At 48.9% G+C, this 23809-nt stretch overlaps 1 protein-coding gene across 1 annotated transcript in view; it reads right to left on the reverse strand.

Annotated features, from left to right (window-relative positions):
* Nucleotides 1–339: 339 nt before the first annotated feature.
* Nucleotides 340–23809, reverse strand: part of DNPH1 (2'-deoxynucleoside 5'-phosphate N-hydrolase 1) — a 64351-nt gene continuing 40881 nt past the window's right edge. The window contains exon 3 of the mRNA XM_063919838.1: nucleotides 340–506. Within this exon, the coding sequence (XP_063775908.1) occupies nucleotides 385–506 (122 nt within the window). The 3' untranslated portion in view covers nucleotides 340–384. The remainder of the gene's footprint in view (nucleotides 507–23809) is intronic.

The following is a 23809-nucleotide window of genomic DNA, read 5'->3' on the forward strand; positions in this document are numbered from 1 at the left end:
TAAGGCTGTAACATAACAAAATGTGGAAAAAGTGAAGCGCTGTGAATACTTTCTGGATGCACTGTAAGAATTGCAGTTAGTTGCTGGGAACACAAGTGACTCAGCTTAGAGTGGCGCACGCTGCACTTTGATTTTCCAAGTGCCTACCTTTGTCACTGTGACCAACAACTAATTGGATGTGAGCAATTCCCCACAATAAAATGAAGTCACTAAGTCCTGTACAGTCACCAGAAAGATGTATTTGCTGCCTCCACACTTCTGAAACACATGCATTAAGGAACAGTTTGACACCTTAATGAAGTTCTGCGTATGTACCATCCCAAAAGAAAAACAAAACACTTTTGAGGGGCCTATAAAACCTTTATTACATGTGTATGTGCCATGTCACAATGAGGGGAAGGTGACTGTGAAGTACTCTGACAGAATGACATTCACTTCCTGCGGCTCGTAGTCTCTGACCAGCATGGAGCGTCCATTCTGTGCTCCTCGAATCATCGCAGAGAGGACTGGAAGGAAAGAGAGAGTGTCACACAGCTTCGCTATAACAATCCTTATACAGTATATACCCTCAGACCTCTAACCACATACATACTATGCTACTGACACAAACTGCTGAGGTCTCTCTCCAGCAGGGATAATGGGCTGATACAAATTGGCAATAGTGTATTTGTGTACAGACGGAAGTGTAAATGTGTTCAGAGCCAAATTTGACCAGACATTCTTGTATTTGTGTGCAATCGTTTTCTGGGTATGCGTAGTGCAATCTACACAACATACACTATGCAATTATGGACAGGCCGGACATCTAACTGCTGAACACTGTACAGAACAGCACCCTAAGTAAAATAAGTGTCATCCTACAAATTAAAGGAAATGGAATCGTCTTTCCACCCATTCACATGCAACTTTGGGGTCATTCCGAGTTGCTCGCTCGCTAGCAACTTTTTGCAGCGCTGCGATCAGGTTAACACTCTGCAAAACTGCGCATGCACCTCAATGCACAGGCGCGTCGTACGGGTACAAAGAGGATCGGTGCTGGGCGATGGATTTAACGAAGAATCCATTCGCACAGCCGATCGCAAGGTGATTGACAGAAAGGGGGCATTTATGGGTGTCAACTGACCGTTTTCAGGGAGTGGTTGGAAAAACGCAGGAGTGTCCAAGCGTTTGCAGGGCGGGTGTCTGATGTCAATTCCGGGATCAAAAAGACTGAAGTGATCGTGGCGGCTGAGTAAGTCCAGAGCTACTCAGAAACTGCAAAAAAACTTTTTTGTACCGCTCGGCTGCACACGCGTTCGCACACTTGCAAAGCGAAAATACACCCCCCCATAGGCGGCGACTATCTGATCGCAGCGCAGCAAAAAGTTGCTAGCGAGCGATCAACTCTGAATGACCCCCCTTATTAGCTCTTCTCCGGCAGCCTTCTCTGTAGTTGCTATAAAGAAGGGTGCCTGACCATGTAATAAGTTCCAACAGAAACACCTATGTATTGCTAACTCTAAATGCAGGCTGCTGATTGGTGAGGAGGGCAAATTGACATTTTGAAGGTCAAAATATTAGACTACTGTAGCAATACATCAGGTCTAACATTTTGTCCTCCAAAATGTTAAATATGCCCTTCTCGCTGCCCAGCACCCTGCACCTAAAGTAAACTGTTACTACTGAAAGGGCAACTAGTTTTGGATAACAATAAGCCTAATTGTTTTTATTTACATTTATATGCAATTTAAAAGCAATTTATTAACCCAGGGGTTTTCCACTCAAGTCCCAGCAACAGGTCATGGTATGTGGAGGTCTTTAATCATGCACAGGTGAGTTAATCTATTCTGCTGGGTCAGTAAATATCTTACTGCAGAAATCCTCACAGTATGTCATACTTGCCTACCTGACCCTCTCCATGAGGGAGAAAAAGCTCTGTTCCTGGACTTTCCTGGTAATGTATGATTGCCATCACCTGTGGTGAAACACCTTTCTTATCCATTAACTAGCTCACCACAGGCGATGGCAATCATACATTACCAGGAAAGTCCAGGAACAGAGCATTTTCTCCCTCATGGAGAGGGTCAGGTAGGCAAGTATGCAGTATGATCTGTTGGGAGACCTTGAGAACTGAAGATGTAGAAAGGTGATGATGTTTTGCTATCTTTTCCTGTTCCATATATAGTGTTGGAGACGTCTATGCAGGATGATGTGAACTTCCCAGAGCAGGAGTTGTGATGATTAGAAAAGTGTGCAGAAGATAAGTACTAAATTCACTTTTACCTGGTACAAACATTTTTTAACCCTCTGTGAGGCATAGATTGTGTTAACCCATAAGTGGTAAAACGCTGGAGCAAAACATAAATCCCTATTATTGCAGACATGACCCTCTCCAGGAGGGACACAATGCTCTGCACTTCCCTCTTAATGTAAGATTGCCTGCACCTGTGCTGAAACACATTTCTTATCCATTACCCTGTTCACCACAGGTGCCGGCAATCATACATTAAGAGAAAAGTCCAGAAATAGAGCGTTGTTTCTCTCCTGGAGATGGTCATGTTGGAAGGTATGGACACACAGTTCTGTAGGGAAGAGAATTTGGGGGGTCATTCCGAGTTGATTGCTAGCTGAATTTGTTCGCAGCGATCAGGCTAAAAAACGTCAGTTCTGCGTATGCGGCGCAATGCGCACAACGAACGATGTCGTTTTGCACAGGGTCTAGCGATGCATTTCAGTCGCACTGGTGGCCCAGTGTGATTGACATAAAGTGGGCGTTTCTGGGTGGCAACTGACCGTTTTCAGGGAGTGTTCGAAAAAACGCAGGCGGGCCAGGAAAAACGCAGGCGTGGCTGTGCCAAACGCTGGGTGGGTTTGTGATGTCAAATCCAGAACTGAATAGTCTGAAGTGATCGCAAGCGCTGAGTAGGTTTTGAGCTACTCTGAAACTACACAAAAAATGTTTGCAGGCGCTCTGCGATACAACCGTTTGCACTTCTGCTAAGCTAAAATACACTCCCAGTGGGCGCCGGCATAGCGTTTGCACGGCTGCTGAAAACCGCTAGCGAGCGATCAACTCGGAATGACCCCCTTGGTCCCTTTGGGTGATTCTCTTTGCATTAGGTGCTGTTAGGAAATCCCTGTCATTGATCCGTGCCTCCTTTTAGTCTGAAGGAGAAAAGGCTCGCTACATCATCTGCTGTGATTTGTATTGTTAACCCTTAAAACAAGCAGAAGACAGGAGAGAAAGAACTGAGACTGGGATCCAATTGGGAGTATGTGGGCAACCTACCTGAAATGAAAACCTTTTTTGGCTACAGGGAAGAGGGTATAAGGATTTTACAATGATTTGCCCTCTTTTCCATGTCTAACAAAGGTAGTGTAGATAATACTAGTCACATGGCACACATACCAAATGCTACTGACCACCGCTGGTCTGGCAGGAGATCTGCAACCGCTGGCAGTCAACGAAATCTGTTGTATCAATCTATTTTAGTGGCGAGTCGCTAACAGTAATAATAATACTGTCAGTATCAGTAATACTGAATAGTGCTCGGAGACTGCCTTGATCTGGTGCTGAAGAGGGCTTTAGATGTTCTATGGTTTCATGAGACCAATTCAATCACAGGCAAGGTGCCGACAAGGATTACTGCGATGCTCACAGATCCACCGTATACAGTACCTGCAACACCGCAAGTCTTCCTATACACGTTCACAGTGTTCAAGGAATAACTTACGCTATGGCTGGCCACGAGGTTCCATTCTCAAACAGTACATTGCGGACATAGCGTACACCTGAATCAACCCCCTTGAGCCTCTTCTGATATCTGCATTTACAGCAATTACATTTTGAGTTCAAGCAGTGGGATTGAGGACAGATGCGATTTGATTTCATCATTCAGGACATCAGCAGAGTGCGGACAAGGGCCCAGGTAAGGTGCAGAGCGAGGCGTAATACTCGCCGAGCTATCTGACAATTAATGGACCCCATACATCAAGTGGCCTGATTCCGAGATTCCCTGATCTGCCGGTGCCACTTATCTGCAGTCCAAATCCAGGGACCTGCAGACGGCAATCTGTCAGGGGAATCAGGAAAATGACACGTTAAATATGCCCAATTGCCCATCCCGACCATTTTCGGTCGGGATGAGGATTTTTAAATGTGTTTAAAATTCCTGATTCCCTGACCCGGCCATCGGGAGATCAGCCCATCGCCCCAATATATCTTTAATGTATGGGAGCCATAACACTGGATCATATGTTACTGAGCCCTCTCCTTTGATATGATCCCAACTAGACCAGGATGCTCTTGTTTTGACAACGAGGACTCGCTTACGTAGAATTAGCCTTGTCCTAGTGTATTGCTGACATTTAATTTAGGGTATTTGCTGCTTTATGAAAAAGTAGGACATGTGATTGTACTTTGACAGCAGCAATGAGTAAGGAGGTTCGGCGAGGGGATCCTTGTTTGTTGTGACAAAAAGGCAGATAACTAAACCTTGAGGGAGGAGACTTATTGTGTTGCTCGCTCCTCCCTCCCCCCCAATGCCGATGTATTTGCTCCTTAGTGCCGTGTGTCTGCTTGCCAGATGACACCCAGATACCAAAGTATGTAAGACTAAAGGGGTATATTTACTAAGACTTGGAGAGAGATAAAGTGGATGGAGATAAAAATAAGAATTTACTTACCGATAATTCTATTTCTCGTAGTCCGTAGTGGATGCTGGGGACTCCGTAAGGACCATGGGGAATAGCGGCTCCGCAGGAGACTGGGCACAAAAGTAAAGCTTTAGAACTACCTGGTGTGCACTGGCTCCTCCCCCCATGACCCTCCTCCAAGCCTCAGTTAGGATACTGTGCCCGGACGAGCATACACAATAAGGAAGGATTTTGAATCCCGGGTAAGACTCATACCAGCCACACCAATCACACCATATAACTTGTGATCTAAACCCAGTTAACAGCATGATAACAGAGGAGCCTCTAGAAAAGATGGCTCACTACAGCAATAACCCGATTTTGTGGTAACAATAACTATGTACCAGTATTGCAGACAATCCGCACTTGGGATGGGCGCCCAGCATCCACTACGGACTACGAGAAATAGAATTATCGGTAAGTAAATTCTTATTTTCTCTAACGTCCTAAGTGGATGCTGGGGACTCCGTAAGGACCATGGGGATTATACCAAAGCTCCCAAACGGGCGGGAGAGTGCGGATGACTCTGCAGCACCAAATGAGAGAACTCCAGGTCCTCCTCAGCCAGGGTATCAAATTTGTAGAATTTTACAAACGTATTTGCTCCTGACCAAGTAGCTGCTCGGCAAAGTTGTAAAGCCGAGACCCCTCGGGCAGCCGCCCAAGATGAGCCCACCTTCCTTGTGGAATGGGCTTTTACAGATTTTGGCTGTGGCAGGCCTGCCACAGAATGTGCAAGCTGAATTGTACTACAAATCCAACGAGCAATAGTCTGCTTAGAAGCAAGAGCACCCAGCTTGTTGGGTGCATACAGAATAAGCAACGAGTCAGATTTTCTGACTCCAGCCGTCCTGGAAACCTATATTTCCAGGGCTCTGACAACGTCTAGCAACTTGGAGTCCTCCAAGTCCCTAGTAGCCGCAGGCACCACAATAGGTTGATTCAGGTGAAACGCTGAAAACCACCTTAGGGAGAAACTGAGGACAAGTCCTCAATTCCGCCCTGTCCGAATGGAAAATCAGATGAGGGCTTTTACAGGATAAAGCCGCCAATTCTGACACGCACCTGGCCCAGGCCAGGGCCAACAGCACGACCACTTTCCATGTGAGATATTTTAACTCCACATATTTAAGTGGTTCAAACCAATGTGACTTTTGGAACCCAAAAACTACATTTAGATCCCAAGGTGCCACTGGAGGCACAAAAGGAGGCTGTATATACAGTACCCCTTTCACAAACGTCTGAACTTCAGGGACTGAAGCTAGTTCTTTTTGGAAGAAAATTGACAGGGCCGAAATTTGAACCTTAATGGACCCCCATTTCAGGCCCATAGACACTCCTGTTTGCAGGAAATGTAAGAATCGACCTAGTTGAAAATTCCTCCGTCGGGGCCTTACTGGCCTCGCACCACGCAACATATTTTCGCCAAATGCGGTGATAATGTTTTGCGGTTATATCTTTCCTGGCTTTGATCAGGATAGGAATGACTTCATTCGGAATGCCTTTCTCCTTCAGGATCCGGCGTTCAACCGCCATGCCGTCAAACGCAGCCGCGGTAAGTCTTGGAACAGACAGGGTTCTTGCTGGAGCAGGTCCCTTCTTAGAGGTAGAGGCCCCGGATCCTCCGTGAGCATCTCTTGAAGTTCCGGTTACCAAGTCCTTCTTGGCCAATCCGGAGCCACGAATATAGTGCTTACTCCTCTCCATCTTATAATTCTCAGTACCTTGGGTATGAGAGGCAGAGGAGGGAACACATACACTGACTGGTACACCCACTGTGTTACCAGAGCGTCTACAGCTATTGCCTGAGGGTCCCTTGACCTGGCGCAATACTTGTCGAGTTTTATAAACATGTGGAAGACTTCTGGGTGAAGTCCCCACTCTCCCGGGTGGAGGTCGTGTCTGCTGAGGAAGTCTGCTTCCCAGTTGTCCACTCCCGGAATGAATACTGCTGACAGTGCTATCACATGATTTTCCGCCCAGCGAAGAATCCTTCCAGCTTCTGCCATTGCCCTCCTGCTTCTTGTGTCACCCTGTCTGTTTACGTGGGTGACTGCCGTGATGTTGTCCGAATGGATCAACTCCGGGTGACCTTGAAGCAGAGGTCTTGCTGAGCTTAGAGCATTGTAAATGGCCCTTAGCTTCAGGATATTTATGTGAAGCGATGTCTCCAGGCTTGACCATAAGCTCTGGAAATTCCTTCCCTGTGTGACTGCTCCCCAGCCTCGCAGGCTGGCATCCGTGGTCACCAGGACCCAGTCCTGAATGTGCGGCCCTCTAGAAGATGAGCACTCTGCAACCACCACAGGAGAGACACCCTTGTGCTTGGTGACAGGGTTATCCGCTGATGCATCTGAAGATGCGACCCGGACCATTTGTCCAGCAGGTCCCACTGGAAAGTTCTTGCGTGGAATCTGCCGAATGGGATTGCTTCGTAGGAAGCCACCATTTTTCCCAGAACCATTTCATTGATGTACTGAGACTTGGCTCGGTTATAGGAGGTTCCCGACTAGCTCGGATAACTCCCTGACTTTCTCCTCCTAGAGAAACACCTTTTTCTGGACTGTGTCCAGGATCATCCCTAAGAACAGAAGACGAGTCGTCGGAATCAGCTGCGATTTTGGAATATTGAGAATCCAATCGTGCTGCCGCAACACTACCTGAGATAGTGCTACACCGACCTCCAACTGTTCCCTGGATCTTACCCTTATCAGGGAATCGTCCAAGTAAGGGATAACTAAAATTCCCTTCCTTCGAAGGAGTGTCATCATTTCGGCCATTACCTTGGTAAAGACCCGGGGTGCCGTGGACCATCCATACGGCAGCGTCTGAAACTGATAGTGACAGTTCTGTACCATAAACCTGAGGTACCCTTGGTGAGAAGGGTAAATTGGGACATGAAGGTAAGCATCCTTGATGTCCCGAGACATCATGTAGTCCCCTTCTTCCAGGTTCGCAATCACTGCTCTGAGTGACTCAATCTTGAATTTGAACCTCCGTATGTAAGTGTTCAAGATTTTAGATTTAGAATCGGTCTCGCCGAGCCGTCCGGCTTCGGTACCACAACAGTGTGGAATAATACCCCGTTCCCTGTTGCAGGAGGGGTACCTTGATTATCACCTGCTGGGAATACAGCTTGTGAATGGCTTCCAAAACTGCCTCCCTGTCAGAAGGAGACATCGTTAAAGCCGACTTTAGGAAACGGCGAGGGGGAGACGTCTCGAATTCCAATTTGTACCCCTGAGATATCACCTGAAGGATCCAGGGGTCTACTTGCGAGTGAGCCCACTGCGCGCTGAAATTCATTGAGACGGGCCCCCACCGTGTCTGATTCTGCTTGTAAAGCCCCAGCGTCATACTGAGGGCTTGGCAGAGGCGGGAGAGGGTTTCTGTTCCTGGGAACTGGCTGATTTCTGCAGCCTTTTTCCTCTCCCTCTGTCACAGGGCAGAAATGAGGAACCTTTTGCCCGCTTGCCTACGAAAAGACTGCGCCTGATAATACGGCGTCTTCTTATGTTGAGAGGCGACCTGGGGTACAAACGTGGATTTCCCAGCTGTTGCCGTGGCCACCAGGTCTGAAAGACCGACCCCAAATAACTCCTCCCCTTAATAAGGCAATACTTCCAAATGCCGTTTGGAATCCGCATCACCTGACCACTGTCGTGTCCATAACCCTCTACTGGCAGAAATGGACAACGCACTTAGACTTGATGCCAGTCGGCAAATATTCCGCTGTGCATCACGCATATATAGAAATGCATCTTTTAAATGCTCTATAGGCAATAATATACTGTCCCTATCTAGGGTATCAATATTTTCAGTCAGGGAATCCGACCACGCCAACCCAGCACTGCACATCCAGGCTGAGGCGATTGCTGGTCGCGGTATAACACCAGTATGTGTGTAAATACATTTTAGGATACCCTCCTGCTTTCTATCAGCAGGATCCTTAAGGGCGGCCATCTCAGGAGAGGGTAGAGCCCTTGTTCTTACAAGCGTGTGAGCGCTTTATCCACCCTAGGGGGTGTTTCCCAACGCACCCTAACCTCTGGCGGGAAAGGATATAATGCCAATAACATTTTAGAAATTATCAGTTGTTATCGGGGGAAACCCACGCATCATCACACACCTCATTTAATTTCTCAGATTCAGGAAAACTACAGGTAGTTTTTCCTCACCGAACATAATACCCCTTTTTGGTGGTACTCGTATTATCAGAAAGGTGTAAAACATTTTTCATTGCCTCAATAATGTAACGTGTGGCCCTACTGGAAGTCACATTTGTCTCTTCACCGTCGACACTGGAGTCAGTATCCGTGTCGGCGTCTATATCTGCCATCTGAGGTAACGGGCGCTTTAGAGCCCCTGACGGCCTATGAGACGTCTGGACAGGCACAAGCAGAGTAGCCGGCTGTCTCATGTCAACCACTGTCTTTTATACAGAGCTGACACTGTTACGTAATTCCTTCCAACAGTTCATCCACTCAGGTGTCGACCCCCTAGGGGGTGACATCACTATTACAGGCAATCTGCTCCGTCTCCACATCATTTTTCTCCTCATACATGTCGACACAAACGTACCGACACACAGCACACACACAGGGAATGCTCTGATAGAGGACAGGACCCCACTAGCCCTTTGGGGAGACAGAGGGAGAGTTTGCCAGCACACACCAGAGCGCTATATATATATATATATACAGGGATAACCTTATATAAGTGTTTTTCCCCTTATAGCTGCTGTATTTTTAATACTGCGCGTAATTAGTGCCCCCCTCTCTTTTTTAACCCTTTCTGTAGTGTAGTGACTGCAGGGGAGAGCCAGGGAGCTTCCCTCCAACGGAGCTGTGAGGGAAAATGGCGCCAGTGTGCTGAGATAAGGCCGCCGAGAAGGGGGCGGAGCCTATCTCCCGTTTTTCTGTGTATTCTGGCAGGTTAAATTCATCCATATAGCCCAGGAGCTATATGTGATGCATTTTTTTTGCCATCCAAGGTGTTTTTATTGCGTCTCAGGGCCCCCCCCCCAGCGCCCTGCACCCTCAGTGACCGGAGTGTGAAGTGTGCTGAGAGCAATGGCGCACAGCTGCAGTGCTGTGCGCTACCTTGTTGAAGACAGGACGTCTTCTGCCGCCGATTTTCCGGACCTCTTCTGTCTTCTGGCTCTGTAAGGGGGCCGGCGGCGCGGCTCTGGGACCTATCCATGGCTGGGCCTGTGATCGGTCCCTCTGGAGCTAATGTCCAGTAGCCTAAGAAGCCCAATCCACTCTGCACGCAGGTGAGTTCGCTTCTTCTCCCCTTAGTCCCTCGATGCAGTGAGCCTGTTGCCAGCAGGTCTCGCTGAACATAAAAAACCTAAAACTAAACTTTTCACTAAGCAGCTCAGGAGAGCCACCTAGTGTGCACCCTTCTCGTTCGGGCACAAAAATCTAACTGAGGCTTGGAGGAGGGTCATGGGGGGAGGAGCCAGTGCACACCAGGTAGTTCTAAAGCTTTACTTTTGTGCCCAGTCTCCTGCGGAGCCGCTATTCCCCATGGTCCTTACGGAGTCCCCAGCATCCACTTAGGACGTTAGAGAAAATAAGATTTTACTCACCGGTAAATCTATTTCTCGTAGTCCGTAGTGGATGCTGGGACTCCGTAAGGACCATGGGGAATAGCGGCTCCGCAGGAGACTGGGCACAACTATAAAGAAAGCTTTAGGTCTAACTGGTGTGCACTGGTTCCTCCCACTATGACCCTCCTCCAGACTTCAGTTACAATACTGTGCCCCGAAGAGCTGACACAATAAGGAAGGATTTTGAATCCCGGGTAAGACTCATACCAGCCACACCAATCACACCGTATAACTCGTGATACAATACCCAGTCAACAGTATGACAACAACTGAGCCTCTCAACAGATGGCTCAACAATAACCCTTTAGTTAAACAATAACTATATACAAGTATTGCAGACAATCCGCACTTGGGATGGGCGCCCAGCATCCACTACGGACTACGAGAAATAGATTTACCGGTGAGTAAATTCTTATTTTCTCTGACGTCCTAAGTGGATGCTGGGACTCCGTAAGGACCATGGGGATTATACCAAAGCTCCCAAACGGGCGGGAGAGTGCAGATGACTCTGCAGCACCGAATGGGCAAACTCTAGGTCCTCCTCAGCCAGGGTGTCAAACTTGTAGAATTTAGCAAATGTGTTCGACCCCGACCAAGTAGCAGCTCGGCAAAGTTGTAAAGCCGAGACCCCTCGGGCAGCCGCCCAAGAAGAGCCCACCTTCCTTGTGGAATGGGCTTTCACTGATTTAGGATGCGGCAGTCCAGCCGCAGAATGTGCAAGCTGAATCGTACTACAGATCCAGCGAGCAATAGTCTGCTTTGAAGCAGGTGCACCCAACTTGTTGGGCGCATACAGGATAAATAGCGAGTCAGTCTTTCCGACTACAGCTGTCCTGGAAACATAGATTTTAAGGGCCCTGACTACGTCCAACAACTTGGAAGCCTCCAAGTCTTTAGTAGCCGCAGGCACCACGATAGGTTGGTTCAGATGAAAAGCTGATACCACTTTAGGGAGAAACTGGGGACGAGTCCTCAATTCTGCCCTATCCATATGAAAAATCAGATAAGGGCTTTTACATGACAAAGCCGCCAATTCTGATACACGCCTGGCCGAAGCCAAGGCCAACAACATGACCACTTTCCACGTGAGATATTTTAATTCCATGGTTTTTAGTGGCTCAAACCAATGTGACTTTAGGAAATCCAACACCACGTTGAGATCCCAAGGTGCCACTGGAGGCACAAAAGGGGGCTGAATATGCAGCACTCCCTTAACAAAAGTCTGAACTTCAGGTAGTGAAGCCAGTTCTCTCTGGAAGAAAATCGATAGAGCCGAAATCTGGACCTTAATGGAACCCAATTTTAGGCCCATAGTCACCCCTGACTGTAGGAAGTGCAGAAAACGGCCCAGCTGAAATTCCTCCGTTGGGGCCTTCCTGGCCTCACACCACGCAACATATTTTCGCCAAATGCGGTGATAATGGTTTGCGGTCACTTCTTTCCTAGCTTTAATCAGCGTAGGAATGACTTCCTCCGGAATGCCCTTTTCCTTCAGGATCCGGTGTTCAACCGCCATGCCGTCAAACGCAGCCGCGGTAAGTCTTGGAACGGACAGGTCCTGTCTGAGCGGCAGAGGCCATGGGCCCTCTGAGATCATTTCTTGAAGTTCCGGGTACCAAGCTCTTCTTGGCCAATCCGGAACAATGAGTATAGTTCTTACTCCTCTTCTCCTTATTATCCTCAGTACCTTTGGTATGAGAGGAAGAGGAGGGAACACATAAACCGACCGGTACACCCACGGTGTCACTAGAGCGTCCACAGCTATCGCCTGAGGGTCTCTCGACCTGGCGCAATATCTTTCTAGCTTTTTGTTTAGGCGGGACGCCATCATGTCCACCTGTGGCCTTTCCCAACGGTTTACAATCAGTTGGAAGACTTCCGGATGAAGTCCCCACTCTCCCGGGTGGAGGTCGTGTCTGCTGAGGAAGTCTGCTTCCCAGTTGTCCACTCCCGGAATGAACACTGCTGACAGTGCTAACACGTGATTTTCCGCCCATCGGAGAATCCTTGTGGCTTCTGCCATCGCCGTCCTGCTTCTTGTGCCGCCCTGTCGGTTTACATGGGCGACTGCCGTGATGTTGTCTGACTGGATCAGTACCGGCTGGTTTTGAAGCAGGGGTTTTGCCTGACTTAGGGCATTGTAAATGGCCCTCAGTTCCAGAATATTTATGTGTAGGGAAGTCTCCTGACTTGACCATAGTCCTTGGAAGTTTCTTCCCTGTGTGACTGCCCCCCAGCCCCGAAGGCTGGCATCCGTGGTCACCAGGACCCAGTCCTGTATGCCGAATCTGCGGCCCTCTTGAAGATGAGCACTTTGCAGCCACCACAGCAGACACACCCTGGTCCTCGGAGACAGGGTTATCAGCCGATGCATCTGAAGATGCGATCCGGACCACTTGTCCAACAGGTCCCACTGAAAGGTTCTTGCATGGAACCTGCCGAATGGAATTGCTTCGTAGGAAGCTACCATCTTTCCCAGGATCCGCGTGCAGTGATGCACCGACACCTGTTTTGGTTTTAGGAGGCCTCTGACTAGAGATGACAGCTCCTTAAGAACCATCCCCAGGAACAGTAGACGTGTCGTAGGGACCAGCTGTGACTTTGGAATATTTAGAATCCAGCCGTGCTGTTGTAGCACCTCCCGAGATAGTGCTACCCCGACCAACAACTGCTCCCTGGACCTCGCCTTTATCAGGAGATCGTCCAAGTACGGGATAATTATAACCCCCTTTTTTCGAAGGAGTATCATCATTTCGGCCATTACCTTGGTAAATACCCTCGGAGCCGTGGATAGACCAAACGGCAACGTCTGGAATTGGTAGTGACAATCCTGTACCACAAATCTGAGGTACTCCTGGTGAGGATGGTAAATGGGGACATGCAGGTAAGCATCCTTGATGTCCAGTGATACCATGTAATCCCCATCGTCCAGGCTTGCAATAACCGCCCTGAGCGATTCCATCTTGAACTTGAATTTTTTTATATATGTGTTCAAGGATTTCAAATTTAAAATGGGTCTCACCGAACCGTCCGGTTTCGGTACCACAAACATTGTGGAATAGTAACCCCGTCCTTGTTGAAGTAGGGGCACCTTTACTATCACCTGCTGGGAATACAGCTTGTGAATTGCCTCTAACACTGCCTCCCTGCCTGAGGGATTTGTTGGCAAGGCAGACTTGAGGAAACGGCGGGGGGGAGACGTCTCGAATTCCAGCTTGTACCCCTGAGATACTACTTGAAAGATCCAGGGATCCACCCGTGAGCGAGCCCACTGATCGCTGAAATTTTTGAGACGGGCCCCCACCGTACCTGGCTCCGCCTGTGGAGCCCCAGCGTCATGCTGTGGACTTAGAGGAAGCGGGGGAGGACTTTTGCTCCTGGGAACTGGCTGTATGCTGCAGCTTTTTCCCTCTACCTCTGCCTCTGGGCAGAAAGGACGCGCCTTTAGCCCGCTTGCCCTTATTGGGCCGAAAGGACTGTACCCGATAATACGGTGCTTTCTTTGGCTGTGAGGAAACATGGGGTAAAAATGTAGACTTCCCAGCTGTTGCTGTGGAAACGAGGTCCGAGAGACCATCCCCGAACAACTCCTCACCCTTATAAGGCAAAACTTCCATGTGCCTTTTAGAATCTGCATCTCCTGTCCACTGCCGAGTCCTGGCAGAAATGGACATTGCACTTATTTTAGATGCCAGCCGGCAAATATCCCTCTGTGCATCCCTCATGTATAAGAGTGCGTCTTTAATATGCTCTACGGTTAGCAATATAGTGTCCCTGTCTAGGGTATCAATATTTTCCGACAGGGAATCTGACCACGCAGCTGCAGCACTGCACATCCATGCTGAAGCAATAGCTGGTCTCAGTATAACACCTGTGTGTGTATATATAGACTTCAGGATAGCCTCCTGCTTTCTACCAGCAGATTCCTTCAGGGCGGCCGTATCCGGAGACGGTAGTGCCACCTTCTTTGACAAGCGTGTGAGCGCTTTATCCACCCTAGGGGATGTTTCCCAACGTGACCTATCCTCTGGCGGGAAAGGGTACGCCAGCAGTAACCTCTTAGAAATTACCAGTTTCTTATCGGGGGAAGCCCACGCTTCTTCACACACTTCATTTAATTCCTCAGATGGAGGAAAAACAACTGGTAGTTTTTTCTCTCCAAACATAATACCCTTTTTTGTGGTACCCGGGGTAACATCAGAAAATAAGAATTTACTTACCGATAATTCTATTTCTCATAGTCCGTAGTGGATGCTGGGAACTCCGTAAGGACCATGGGGAATAGCGGCTCCGCAGGAGACTGGGCACAAAAAGTAAAAGCTTTAGACTAGCTGGTGTGCACTGGCTCCTCCCCCTATGACCCTCCTCCAAGCCTCAGTTATGATACTGTGCCCGGACGAGCGTTCATAATAAGGAAGGATCTTGAATCCCGGGTAAGACTCATACCAGCCACACCAATCACACCGTACAACTCGTGATCTGAACCCAGTTAACAGTATGATAACCGTAGGAGCCTCTGAAAAGATGGCTTCCAACAATAAACAACCCGATTTGTTTGTAACAATAACTATATACAAGTATTGCAGACAATCCGCACTTGGGATGGGCGCCCAGCACCCACTACGGACTATGAGAAATAGAATTATCGGTAAGTAAATTCTTATTTTCTCTGACGTCCTAGTGGATGCTGGGAACTCCGTAAGGACCATGGGGATTATACCAAAGCTCCCAAACGGGCGGGAGAGTGCGGATGACTCTGCAGCACCGAATGAGAGAACTCCAGGTCCTCCTCAGCCAGGGTATCAAATTTGTAGAATTTGGCAAACGTGTTTACCCCTGACCAAGTAGCTGCTCGGCAAAGTTGTAAAGCCGAGACCCCTCGGGCAGCCGCCCAAGATGAGCCCACCTTCCTTGTGGAATGGGCTTTAACAGATTTTGGCTGTGGCAGGCCTGCCACAGAATGTGCAAGTTGAATTGTACTACAAATCCAACGAGCAATCGTCTGCTTAGAAGCAGGAGCACCCATCTTGTTGGGTGCATACAGTATAAACAGCGAGTCAGATTTTCTGACTCCAGCCGTCCTGGAAACATATTTTCAGGGCCCTGACTACGTCCAGCAACTTGGAGTCCTCCAAGTCCCTAGTAGCCACAGGTACCACAATAGGTTGATTCATGTGAAACGCTGAAACCACCTTAGGGAGAAATTGAGGACGAGTCCTCAATTCCGCCCTATCCGAATGAAATATCAGGTAAGGGCTTTTATAGGATAAAGCCGCCAATTCTGATACGCGCCTGGCTGAAGCCAGGGCCAACAGCATTACCACTTTCCATGTGAGATATTTCAAATCCACTGTGGCAAGTGGTTCAAACCAATGTGATTTTAGGAACCCTAAAACTACATTGAGATCCCAAGGTGCCACTGGGGGCACAAAAGGAGGCTGTATATGCAGTACCCCTTTGACAAACGTCTGAACTTCAGGCAGTGAAGCCAGTTCTTTCTGGAAGAAGATCGACAGGGCCGAAATTTGAACCTTAATGGATCCTAATTTTAGGCCCATAGACAATCCTGCTTGCAGGAAATGTAGGAAACGACCCAGTTGAAATTCCTCCGTAGGGGCCTTCTTGGCCTCACACCACGCAACATATTTTCGCCAAATGCGATGATAATGTTTTGCAGTTACATCCTTCCTGGCCTTGATCAGGGTAGGGATGACTTCATCTGGAATGCCTTTTTCCTTCAGGATCCGGCGTTCAACCGCCATGCCGTCAAACGCAGCCGCGGTAAGTCTTGGAACAGACAAGGTCCCTGCTGGAGCAGGTCCTTCCTTAGAGGTAGAGGCCACGGGTCCTCCGTGAGCATCTCTTGCAGTTCCGGGTACCAAGTTCTTCTTGGCCAATCCGGAGCCACGAGTATCGTTCTTACTCCTCTCCTTCTTATGATTCTCAGTACTTTTGGTATGAGAGGAAGAGGAGGGAACACATATACCGACTGGAACACCCACGGAGTTACCAGAGCGTCCACCGCTATTGCCTGAGGGTCCCTTGACCTGGCGCAATATCTGTCCAGTTTCTTGTTGAGACGGGACGCCATCATGTCCACCTTTGGTTTTTCCCAACGGTTTACAATCACTTGGAAGACTTCTGGATGAAGTCCCCACTCCCCCGGGTGGAGGTCGTGTCTGCTGAGGAAGTCTGCTTCCCAGTTGTCCACCCCCGGAATGAACACTGCTGACAGTGCTATCACATGATTTTCCGCCCAGCGGAGAATCCTTGCAGCTTCTGCCATTGCCCTCCTGCTTCTTGTGCCGCCCTGTGTTTACGTGGGCGACAGCCGTGATGTTGTCCGACTGGATCAATACCGGTTGACCCTGAAGCAGAGGCCTTGCTTGACTTAGGGCATTGTAAATGGCCCTTAGCTCTAGGATATTTATGTGAAGAGACGTTTCTATGCTTGACCACAAGCCCTGGAAATTTCTTCCCTGTGTGACTGCTCCCCAGCCTCTCAGGCTGGCCTCCGTGGTTACCAGCATCCAATCCTGAATGCCGAATCTGCGGCCCTCGAGAAGATGAGCCTTCTGTAACCACCACAGGAGAGATACCCTTGTCCTTGGAGATAGGGTAATCCGCTGATGCATCTGAAGATGCGATCCGGACCATTTGTCCAGCAGATCCCACTGAAAAGTTCTTGCATGGAATCTTCCGAATGGAATCGCTTCGTAAGAAGCCACCATTTTTCCCAGGACTCTCGTGCACTGATGCACTGACACTTGTCCTGGTTTTAGGAGGTTCCTGACTAGCTCGGATAACTCCCTGGCCTTCTCCTCCGGGAGAAACACCTTTTTCTGGACTGTGTCCAGAATCATCCCTAGGAACAGTAGACGTGTTGTTGGAATCAGCTGTGATTTTGGGATATTTAGAATCCACCCGTGCTGACGTAGCACTACCTGAGATAGTGCTACTCCGACCTCTAACTGTTCCCTGGACCTTGCCCTTATCAGGAGATCGTCCAAGTAAGGGATAATTAATACGCCTTTTCTTCGAAGAAGAATCATCATTTCGGCCATTACCTTGGTAAAGACCCGTGGTGCCGTGGACAATCCAAACGGCAGCGTCTGAAACTGATAATGACAGTTTTGTATCACAAACCTGAGGTACCCTTGGTGAGAAGGGTAGATTGGGACATGGAGATAAGCATCCTTGATGTCTAGAGATACCATATAGTCCCCTTCTTCCAGGTTCGCTATCACTGCTCTGAGTGACTCCATCTTGAATTTGAACCTTTTTATGTAAGTGTTCAAAGATTTTAGATTTCCGTCCGGCTTCGGTACCACAAACAGCGTGGAATAATACCCCTTTCCCTGTTGTAGGAGGGGTACCTTGATTATCACCTGCTGGGAATACAGCTTGTGAATAGCTTCCAATACTGCCTCCCTGTCGGAGGGAGACGTTGGTAGAGCAGACTTCAGGAACCGGCGAGGGGGAGACGTCTCGAATTCCAATTTGTACCCCTGTGATACTACCTGCAGGATCCAGAGGTCCACTTGCGAGTGAGCCCACTGCGCGCTGAAATTCTTGAGACGGACCCCCACCGTGCCCGAGTCTGCTTGCAGAGCCCCAGCGTCATGCTGAGGACTTGGCAGAAGCGGGGGAGGGCTTCTGCTCTTGGGAAGAGGCTGCATGGTGCAGTCTTTTTCCCCTTCCTCTGCCCCGGGGCAGGAATGAGCGGCCTTTTTCCCTCTTGCCCTTATAGGGACGAAAGGACTGGGTTTGAAAAGACGGTGTCTTTTTCTGCTGAGAGGTGACCTGGGGTAAAAAGGTGGATTTTCCAGCCGTTGCCGTGGCCACCAGGTCCGATAGACCGACCCCAAATAACTCCTCCCCTTTATACGGCAATACTTCCATATGTCGTTTGGAATCCGCATCACCTGACCACTGTCGCGTCCATAACGTTCTTCTGGCAGAAATGGACATCGCACTTACTCTAGATGCCAGGGTGCAAATATCCCTCTGTGCATCTCGCATATATAGTAATGCATCCTTTAAATGCTCTATAGTTAATAATATACTGTCCCTATCCAGGGTATCAATATTTTCGGTCAGGCAATCCGACCAAGCCACTCCAGCGCTGCACATCCAGGCTGAGGCGATCGCTGGTCGCAGTATAACACCGGTATGTGTGTATATACCTTTTAAGATATTTTCCAGCCTTCTATCAGCTGGTTCCTTGAGAGCGGCCGTATCAGGAGACGGTAACGCCACTTGTTTTGATAAGCGTGTGAGCGCCTTATCTACCCTAGGGGGTGTTTCCCAACGTGCCCTAACCTCTGGCGGGAAAGGGTATAGTGCCAATAATTTATTAGAAATCAGCAGTTTTTTATCGGGGGAAACCCACGCTTTATCACACACCTCATTTAATTCATCTGACTCAGGAAAAACCACTGGTAGTTTTTTCACACCCCACATAATACCCTTTTTTGTGGTACTTGTAGTGTCAGAAATGTTCAATGCCTCCTTCATTGCCGTGATCATGTAACGTGTGGCCCTACTGGACATTACGTTTGTCTCGTCACCGTCGACACTGGATTCAGTATCCGTGTCAGGGTCTGTGTCGACCATCTGAGGTAACGGGCGTTTTAGCGCCCCTGACGGTGTCTGAGACGCCTGAACAGGCACTAATTGATTTGTCGGCTGTCTCATGTCGTCAACAGTTTTTTGCAAAGTGCTGACATTGTCACGTAATTCTTTAATTACTACCATCCAGTCAGGTGTCGACTCCCTAGGGGGTGACATCACTAACACAGGCAATTGCTCTGCTTCCACATCATTTTCCTCCTCATACATGTCGACACAATCGTACCGACACCCAGCACACACACAGGGAATGCTCTGATAGAGGACAGGACCCCACTAGCCCTTTGGGGAGACAGAGGGAGAGTTTGCCAGCACACACCAGAGCGCTATATATATACAGGGATAACCTTATACAAGTGTTACTCCCTGTTATAGCTGCTGTATTTATATATTAGCTGCCAATAGTGCCCCCCTCTCTGTTTTACCCTGTTTCTGTAGTGCAGGACTGCAGGGGAGAGTCAGGGAGCCGTCCTTCCAGCGGAGCTGTGAAAGAAAATGGCGCTTGTGTGCTGAGGAGAAAGGCTCCGCCCCCTTCACGGCGGCCTTTTCTCCCGCTTTTTTCAGGAAACTGGCAGGGGATAAATGCATCCATATAGCCCAGGAGCTATATGTGATGCATTTTTTTTAGCCATATAAGGTTTTTATATCGTTTTTATTGCGTCTCAGGGCGCTCCCCCCCAGCGCCCTGCACCCTCAGTGACCGGAGTGTGAAGTGTGCTGAGAGCAATGGCGCACAGCTGCAGTGCTGTGCGCTACCTTATTTGAAGACAGGAACGTCTTCTGCCGCCGCTTTCTCCGGACCTCTTCGCTCTTCTGGCTCTGTAAGGGGGCCGGCGGCGCGGCTCCGGGACCCATCCAGGCTGAACCTGTGATCGTCCCTCTGGAGCTAATGTCCAGTAGCCAAGAAGCCCAATCCACTCTGCAGTCAGGTGAGTTCGCTTCTTCTCCCCTTAGTCCCACGATGCAGTGAGCCTGTTGCCAGCAGGACTCACTGAAAATAAAAAATAAGATTTTACTTACCGATAAATCTATTTCTCGGAGTCCGTAGTGGATGCTGGGGTTCCTGAAAGGACCATGGGGAATAGCGGCTCCGCAGGAGACAGGGCACAAAAAGTAAAGCTTTTCCAGATCAGGTGGTGTGCACTGGCTCCTCCCCCTATGACCCTCCTCCAGACTCCAGTTAGGTACTGTGCCCGGACGAGCGTACACAATAAGGGAGGATTTTGAATCCCGGGTAAGACTCATACCAGCCACACCAATCACACCGTACAACTTGTGATCTAAACCCAGTTAACAGTATGATAACAGCGGAGCCTCTGAAAGATGGCTTCCTTCAACAATAACCCGAATTTGTTAACAATAACTATGTACAATTATTGCAGATAATCCGCACTTGGGATGGGCGCCCAGCATCCACTACGGACTCCGAGAAATAGATTTATCGGTAAGTAAAATCTTATTTTCTCTATCGTCCTAGTGGATGCTGGGGTTCCTGAAAGGACCATGGGGATTATACCAAAGCTCCCAAACGGGCGGGAGAGTGCGGATGACTCTGCAGCACCGAATGAGAGAACTCCAGGTCCTCCTTAGCCAGAGTATCAAATTTGTAAAATTTTACAAACGTGTTCTCCCCTGACCACGTAGCTGCTCGGCAAAGTTGTAATGCCGAGACCCCTCGGGCAGCCGCCCAAGATGAGCCCACCTTCCTTGTGGAGTGGGCCTTTACAGATTTAAGCTGTGGCATGCCTGCCACAGAATGTGCAAGTTGGATTGTGCTACAGATCCAACGAGCAATCGTCTGCTTAGACGCAGGAGCACCCATCTTGTTGGGTGCATACAATATAAACAACGAGTCAGATTTTCTGACTCCAGCTGTCCTTGCAATATATATTTTTAATGCTCTGACAACGTCCAGTAACTTGGAGTCCTCCAAGTCACTTGTAGCCGCAGGCACTACAATAGGCTGGTTCAGATGAAATGCTGACACCACCTTAGGGAGAAAATGCGGACGAGTCCGCAGTTCTGCCCTGTCCGAATGGAAAATCAGATATGGGCTTTTGTAAGATAAAGCTGCCAGTTCTGACACTCTCCTGGCCGAAGCCAGGGCTAGAAGCATGGTCACTTTCCATGTGAGATATTTCAAATCCACCTTTTTTAGTGGTTCAAACCAATGAGATTTTAGAAAGTCCAAAACCACATTGAGATCCCACGGTGCCACTGGAGGCACCACAGGAGGCTGTATATGCAGCACTCCCTTAACAAAGGTCTGGACTTCAGGGACTGAAGCCAATTCTTTTTGAAAGAAAATCGACAGGGCCGAAATTTGAACCTTAATAGATCCCAATTTGAGACCCATAGACAATCCTGATTGCAGGAAATGTAGGAATCGACCCAGTTGAAATTCCTCCGTCGGAGCACTCCGATCTTCGCACCACGCAACATATTTTCGCCAAATTCGGTGATAATGTTGCACGGTTACTTCCTTCCTTGCTTTAATCAAAGTAGGAATGACTTCTTCCGGCATGCCTTTTTCCTTTAGGATCCGGCGTTCAACCGCCATGCCGTCAAACGCAGCCGCGGTAAGTCTTGAAACAGACAGGGACCCTGCTGAAGCAAGTCCCTCCTTAGAGGTAGAGGCCACGGATCTTCCGTGATCATCTCTTGAAGTTCCGGGTACCAAGTCCTTCTTGGCCAATCCGGAACCACTAGTATCGTTCTTACGCCTCTTTGCCGTATAATTCTCAATACTTTTGGTATGAGAGGCAGAGGAGGAAACACATACACCGACTGGTACACCCAAGGCGTTACCAGCGCGTCCACAGCTATTGCCTGCGGATCTCTTGACCTGGTGCAATACCTGTCCAGTTTTTTGTTGAGGCGAGACGCCATCATGTCCACCATTGGTCTTTCCCAACGGGTTACCAGCATGTGGAAGACTTCTGGATGAAGTCCCCACTCTCCCGGGTGAAGATCGTGTCTGCTGAGGAAGTCTGCTTCCCAGTTGTCCACTCCCGGGATGAACACTGCTGACAGTGCTATCACATGATTCTCTGCCCAGCGAAGAATCCTTGCAGCTTCTGCCATTGCACTCCTGCTTCTTGTGCCGCCCTGTCTGTTCACATGGGCGACTGCCGTGATGTTGTCCGACTGGATCAACACCGGTTTTCCCTGAAGCAGAGGTTCTGCCTGGCTTAGAGCATTGTAGATTGCTCTTAGTTCCAGAATGTTTATGTGAAGAGACGTTTCCAGGCTCGTCCATACTCCCTGGAAGTTTCTTCCTTGTGTGACTGCTCCCCAGCCTCTCAGGCTGGCGTCCGTGGTCACCAGGATCCAATCCTGTATGCCGAATCTGCGGCCCTCCAATAGATGAGCACTCTGCAACCACCACAGAAGAGACACCCTTGTCCTTGGAGACAGGGTTATCCGCAGGTGCATCTGAAGATGCGACCCTGACCATTTGTCCAACAGATCCCTTTGGAAAATTCTTGCGTGGAATCTGCCGAATGGAATTGCTTCGTAAGAAGCCACCATTTTTCCCAGGACTCTTGTGCATTGATGTACAGACACCTTTCCTGGTTTTAGGAGGTTCCTGACAAGCTCGGATAACTCCTTGGCTTTTTCCTCCGGGAGAAAAACCTTTTTCTGAACCGTGTCCAGAATCATCCCTAGGAACAGCAGACGAGTTGTCGGCATTAACTGGGATTTTGGAATATTCAGAATCCACCCGTGCTGTTTTAGCACTTCTTGAGACAGTGCTAATCCCATCTCTAGCTGTTCTCTGGACCTTGCTCTTATTAGGAGATCGTCCAAGTATGGGATAATTAATATGCCTTTTCTTCGAAGAAGAATCATCATCTCGGCCATTACCTTTGTAAAGACCCGAGGTGCCGTGGACAATCCGAACGGCAGCGTCTGAAACTGATAGTGACAGTTTTGTACAACGAACCTGAGGTACCCCTGGTGTGAGGGGTAAATTGGAACGTGGAGATACGCATCCTTGATGTCCAAGGATACCATAAAATCCCCCTCTTCCAGGTTCGCTATCACTGCTCTGAGTGACTCCATTTTGAACTTGAACTTCTTTATGTACAGGTTCAAGGACTTCAGATTTAGAATAGGCCTTACCGAGCCATCCGGCTTCGGTACCACAAAAAGAGTGGAATAATACCCCTTCCCTTGTTGTAGAAGAGGTACCTTGACTATCACCTGCTGAGAGTACAGCTTGTGAATGGCTTCCAAAACCGTCTCCCTTTCGGAGGGGGACGTTGGTAAAGCAGACTTCAGGAAACGGCGAGGTGGATCTGTCTCTAATTCCAACCTGTACCCCTGAGATATTATCTGCAGGATCCAGGGATCTACTTGCGAGTGAGCCCACTGCGCGCTGTAATTTTTGAGATGACCACCCACCGTCCCCGAGTCCGCTTGAGAAGCCCCAGCGTCATGCTGAGGCTTTTGTAGAAGCCGGGGAGTGGCTTCTGTTCCTGGGAAGGAGCTGCCTGTTGCTGTCTCTTCCCTCGACCTCTGCCTCGTGGCAGATATGAATAGCCCTTTGCTCTCTTATTTTTAAAGGAACGAAAGGGCTGCGGTTGAAAAGTCGGTGCCTTTTTCTGTTGGGGAGTGACTTGAGGTAGAAAGGTGGATTTCCTGGCTGTAGCCGTGGCCACCAAATCTGATAGACCGACTCCAAATAACTCCTCCCCTTTATACGGCAAAACTTCCATATGCCGTTTTGAATCCGCATCGCCTGTCCACTGTCGCGTCCATAAAGCTCTTCTGGCCGAAATGGACATAGCATTTACCCGTGATGCCAGTGTGCAGATATCCCTCTGTGCATCACGCATATAAAGAAATGCATCCTTTATTTGTTCTAACGACAGTAAAATATTGTCC

The sequence above is a fragment of the Pseudophryne corroboree genome, chromosome 4 (assembly GCF_028390025.1).
Source record: "Pseudophryne corroboree isolate aPseCor3 chromosome 4, aPseCor3.hap2, whole genome shotgun sequence".
Taxonomy (NCBI): Eukaryota; Metazoa; Chordata; class Amphibia; order Anura; family Myobatrachidae; genus Pseudophryne; species Pseudophryne corroboree.